General features: G+C 40.3%; 1 protein-coding gene across 1 annotated transcript in view; it reads left to right on the top strand.

Annotated features, from left to right (window-relative positions):
* Nucleotides 1-818: 818 nt before the first annotated feature.
* LOC136881116 (26S proteasome regulatory subunit 4) overlaps nt 819-6,000 on the top strand; it is a 215,958-nt gene continuing 210,776 nt past the window's right edge. The window contains exon 1 of the mRNA XM_067153762.2: nt 819-944. Coding sequence (XP_067009863.1) covers nt 942-944 — 3 coding nt within the window. The 5' untranslated portion in view covers nt 819-941. The remainder of the gene's footprint in view (nt 945-6,000) is intronic.

The raw sequence follows: 6,000 nt of genomic DNA, 5'->3' as shown, positions 1-6,000 counted from the left end.
TTCCGTATGTCAAAGTAGAAAACGCCAAGGTGGGTCACTTCGGCGTGAAGATATAGTACCTTGTGTCCCCGTGCTTACTCCTATGTCTATTACCCTTACACCCATACGATGTAATTTTTCACCCATACCAGTGATCTTTGTCCTGTGTAATAAAGTCCTTCTTAGTCAGCATAACTAACTGTTTCTGAGTGTTCTACGGTGTTTCATTTACAAAGTATTGGAACTGGGTGTTAGTTATAAACAGAGCCCAACCAAATATCAAGAAGAAGAAGATATTTTAACACAACCCAGTGACTGGACGTACTGCGCTGCGCAGAGTCCAAGAACAAACAAAGAAGAAGAAGAATATCGATTTATATCGGCAGAGCCACATAAAGCCACATAAAGACATTGCGCTTTAGAAATATTGTATATGTAACAGCATGAAATCAAGAGAAATAAATACCTGACTACCATTTTCGCAGATGTGTTTTATTTAATTTAAAATGTTAAATAATACTGAAAACGTTAACGAATACGGTGAATGTTGCATAAGAGAGTTGGCAGCATTGATGTTTCTCTTGGATTCGATGGAGGCAATTTGGAATTGCTTATTGGATACTTGTCATACGTAATACTATTCCACAGTGCATAGGAACATGTTATGTTAATTTGGAATATTCCCAATACACCTTGTTTCACCCTACGCGGATGAATTATTTAATTTTCCTGACCATTCTTCACCGCCAGCTTCGCACACTGCACATGCACAGCATTTTTAGTGCGAAAAGTGCCCGTCCCCACCCTGGCGAAATTACTTCTTCATTGCATGACTTGCGCGATTTTAAGGGGTGATTCCACCAATAGTAAACGTTTGCAATCATATTCTTGGCGCGTAAGGATTGTTTAAGAATAGCTGCTCCGACGCGGAAATCTTGTGTCAACTTTAACTAGACCAGAGTATGGTATGTAGATTGAAAATTCTAAATGCTCCCGTTATTATTTAAGGAAACGTGCATTAGGTTTTACAGTAGTCCAAAAAATATTATGTTCTCTCAGAGCAACTAGTAAAATGGTATCGTAATATGTTTTCTATTTCGGTGGTTTATTATTATTAAGTAGAAGTTATGGTTAATTAAAATACCTAAATTTAATGTACTTTTTTTTTTTTTTTTTTTGCAGATAGGATAGTGATAGTTTCTTTGTCATTACCTATATGCACTAACATACATTTCTGATGAAGGTGAAATTTATTTATCTTTCATAAGAAGTCAGATAGCTGAGGTCGAAAGTTGAAACTGTTCTAGCGTTCAGCTGTATCATAGATATTTACAGCAAGTCCTTTGGTATGAACCCAAAACTATTGAGCCTGGGATAGGGACTTGTTTCACTTTTACCTGGCCGCTATGGTGCTTGGGGTTTCAGTGGTGGTGGTGGTGGGGTGATTGTTGTCAACCCGTGAGTGGTTGTTATAAGAGATTTTCTCTCACATTATTTTGTATTATGAGTTTGCTTCTCGGAAGCAGGAAAACAGATGGCATTGGAGGTGAATGACAGTAAATCCAAGTATAAGCATGTGACTGTTGTAGAGGACAGAAGAAGTCAAGGTAATTGGGCAATAAATGGGCCTAGTTTTCAGAATGTACGAAGTTTTGAGTATTTGGGAACCATGTTGACAAATAATAATAGAATAAGTGAGTAGATACATCATAGAATAATAGCTGGAAAAAGGGCCTATTATGCAAATCATACATTATTTAAATCTCATCTATTGTCTAAACCTACAAAATTCAAAATATATAAGACCCTTATTAGACCTGTAGTGACATATGGCTCAGAAGCCTGGAACATTTTAGTTGATGATGCAAATAAATTAAGAATATTTGAAAGAAAGATTATTACATGAATATATGGCCCAATTCAAGACCAGAATGGTTGGAGGATAAGGACGAATGCTGAAATACAGAGCATATTAGACTAGGAGGATATAGTTAGATTTATTAAGATACAGAGACTGCGATGGCTTGGCCATGTGGAAAGAATGGAGGAAGTTCAAATGCCAAGAAAAGTAGTTAAATCCCGAATAGTTAAAAGACGGCGACAAGGAAGGCCCCATAATAGATGGAGCGATGAAGCTGAAGCCGACCTGAGGGCAATGAACATCCGTCCATGGAGGCTAGCCGCTCAGAATCAAAGTAGATGGCGGACTATCATAGAAGAGGCCAAGGCTCACATAGGGCTGTAGTGCCGCATAAGTTTTTTTTTTTTTGCTAGTTGTTTTACGTCACACCGACACAGATAGGTCTTACGGCGACGATGGGACAGAAAGGGCTAGGAGTGGGAAGGAAGCGGCCGTGGCCTTAATTAAGGTACAGCCCCAGCATTTGCCTGGTGTGAAAATGGGAAACCACGGAAAACCATTTTCAGGGCTGCCGACAGTGGGATTCGAACCTACTATCTCCCGAATACTGGATACTGGACGCACTTAAACGACTGCAGCTATCGAGCTCGGTGCTGGATAAGTAAAGAGTTTGCTTCTCAGTGATGCAAGGGAGGTGACTGTTCCCTCTTCTAGCTGAGTTGATAACTTTTGTAAGGCGATTCACATTTGAAGGGTTACCATCCCCTCCTCTAGTCGGAACAAAGATTCGTATGAGTTTGCGCGCCTTGTGTGAGAGGTTCTCTCATTGCGTGACTAGTGGCGTTGGTGTGATGTTGAAGTCGAGAGGGAAACTTTCTCCTGTTGTAGGCGTTAGTATTTGACTTAAGTCAAGTGCAAAACGTTCTCCATTTACAGTTGCTGATAAATCGTCGGTTGCAACTCGATCCGAGTATATATAACTTCTTGCTGCATACATTGACCAGTTCAACTCAGTTTATGGATGTGTTTACGCTGACTAAACGGACCAATCCTGGCATAAAACATACGCCCACACAAATTACACTGAATGGATGGAGGAGGGCGGGGTTGTAATTGACGGGGTTTTCTTGCTTGTCGCTTGGCCTCATGATGTCTGCGGCGTTCTCTTTCAAACAAGTTGACAGCAGTGGATGTAGTGTTCCACTACAGTGAGCGGTCCACAGCATATTCTTCCCATGTCTGTATATCTATACCAGTTGTCTTCATGATGTGTTTACTGATAAATGAGTCTTAAAAAATTATGAGTTGAGGAAGAATGCTGGGTAATAAGCGCTGTTACAAACTCCACCTAACTCAAATGTTAGAGAGAAGACCTATTGTACTTTATTCTTGTATTTGTATTGCGACTGTCAGAAAGTTCTATATTAATAACAATGTTAATGGTTCTACGTCTTAATAACTACTTTTTATGGTTTTTGCTGATGCCGAGGTGCTGAAATTTGGTCCCACAGGAGTTCTTTTACATGCCAGGAAATCTAAGGCTGATGTATCTGAGTACCTTCAAGTACCACTGGACTGAGCCAGGATCGAACCTGCCAACTTGTGCTCAGGAAACCAGCGCCGTAACCGTATTAGCCATTCAGCTCAGCACTCTTGTGAATATTACGTACTGACATGTGACTGAAGTAATGACTAATTTCCATTAAGTAGTAATTTGTTTCTGTAATATATGGCTAATCCATTTTTTTAAATCTAAAATGTATAACGCAGACTTTGTGCCTTATTTCAGTAAGTCATTTCACTCTTACGCCCTCCAAAATTGTGGAAGATATATTTATTTTAAATTCCCTATGGGAATCAACATCTATATGATCTGATGGCCAAGCAGGCATCAATTTTTGGTAAGGAGACAAAGTCTCTCATAGTGCATTGGCACTGCCGGTGGCTTTAAGTAGCCTACGTAGTGGCCTCCACGGTATGCACTAGCCAGCGTCTTGGTAGGTGTGCTAGGTACCAACTGATGAGCCCAACCTAGCACACAGGGGCGAAACGCTGGCTACTAGGAATGAGTTAGCTGGAAAATTTATAATGTCCAATAACGGACAATTTATATTGGTATTATAAATTTACTCATTCGGGACGAATATTGCAGGTTCCCTATGGGAATCAACATCTATATGAAAAGTTGTTGAGCCGGGTTGAGTGGCTCAGATGGTTGAGGTGTGGCCTTCTGGCCCCAACTTGGCAGGTTCGATCCTGGCTCAGTCCGGTGGTATTTGAATGTGCCCAAATACGTCAGCCTTGTATCAGTAGAATTACTAGCACATAAAAGAACTCCTGTGGGACAAAATTCTGGCACCTCATCATCTCCGTAAACCGTAAAAGTAGCTAGTGGGACATAAAACAAATAACATAGTCCTGCAGCGAGGCCCAGCTCATGAGCTGCTTCAGCAGTACACTGCAATGGGCTTTGAAAGGCTCGAACAAACAAAGCCCGTGACGTCGTCGCACGGGCCGGTCTGGGCCAGCGCTCTGTCATTCGTACGCGGTGAGCCAAGGACAGCGCTGTGGTAGTTCTATGGGCTGACTGCTTCAATGTGTACAGTGTACTGCGTGTCACCGGAGTGTGTTGCAATACGGTCGAGTGGAACCGATCAAATTTGCTGTGGTTTTCAGTTTGACTTCTCCGTCTATCCTGTTATCGGAAACGAATGTGCACTGTAATTCCAAAAGAAAAGAAACCATGGCAAAAAATCGTGAAGTGAAGAAAGAAGCAACAAACGAACTAAAAACCGCACAATACAAGACTTCTGAACCAGATCCTAAACTTAAAAGTCGTATTTGGTTGGTATTCAAGCCTGCAGTTGACGGTGATGGGAAAGACGTTAATTTTGTGTGTTGTACGATCTGCGGTGAACTTTATGTACACTATAGCAGTTACTCGCGGCTTCTCGCGTGGATTTCATAATTTGATAAAAGTACTCGTTCCTCGGTACTGCACTAAGACATTATCTGAAAATCTCTGAAGTATAAAAGCTCACTGAAAAATTAAGTTTCATTTACCCCAGAAAGTCTTTGTAAACAAAGTTTGTCGTATTGCCTTTTGGGGCTGAGATGACCATGCGACATAGAGCTGTACACGTGAGAACGTCTTCTCTCAAGTAAAAAAAACACATTTCTTTATTTTTAAAGGAGATTACAAATACGTATTTCCACATCTGTAACATCTTCAGGTTTTGAGATATAAGTATCAGCATAAAAAGAATTCAACCCCTTTATCAGCCCTTCCTCCACCCCCTCCGTGGATTTTCCAAAACAAAAAAGAGAGGCATGTCTCTTTATTTTTAAAAGAGATTATAAGTACCACTTCACATCTGTAACATGTTAATTTTTGGAGATATATTGTAGACATGCTCAGGGATTATGTATACAAATTTTGGTTGGCAGCTATGCCCAAACGTACACACATAATCATGCTGCTGTAGAACCCTGGAGCTGGCGTTGCCATGGTTACGACAGTTCATTTCCTTATCCGATTCTGAGAGCAGGGGTAGTGTGGTGCCAATATCTCTATAACGGTCGGTTTCAGGGCCGTAAAACATAGTTTTTGGGCCCATAGGGCTTACCAAGATTTGTTCTTTGGGTCAAGGGGCTTAAAATGAGCTTAGTGTTGTCCTTGCATGACAAATTCGATATTTCGCCTATACTAGCCTATTATTTTTATGCCTTCCCTGTCGCCCCCACCTCGAATTGTTTTGAAAATAAAATACAGCACATGTCCCTCAGGGATAATGTATATTTACATTAGTAAAAGGATTTTTAGAATCAGTCCAGTAGTTTCTGAGATTACCCTCCAGATATACACAAACTAACAAAATTCGCGCTCTCTCTTTATTATATTAGTGTAGATTAAAGGATGGTGGTGGTGGTGATTATTGTTTTAAGAGGAAGTACAACTAGGCAACCATCCTCTATATAACACTAATCAGAGATTTAAATCTAAGAATTTCATTTTTGTCCGTATTGAACTGAGAATGGAAGATAGGAAACTTAAAAGGGTCCACCTTTTCAATACAAATAAATGTTATAGTTTATTTACAACATATATTTACACTTGGAACTAGTTTTGACGCTGTTTGGTGTCATCTTCAGCCAAAATG

Source organism: Anabrus simplex, chromosome 1, assembly GCF_040414725.1.
Source record: "Anabrus simplex isolate iqAnaSimp1 chromosome 1, ASM4041472v1, whole genome shotgun sequence".
Taxonomy (NCBI): domain Eukaryota; kingdom Metazoa; phylum Arthropoda; class Insecta; order Orthoptera; family Tettigoniidae; genus Anabrus; species Anabrus simplex.
The sequence above is the reverse complement of the archived record's forward strand: the minus strand, read 5'-3'. Positions and strand labels throughout refer to the sequence as shown.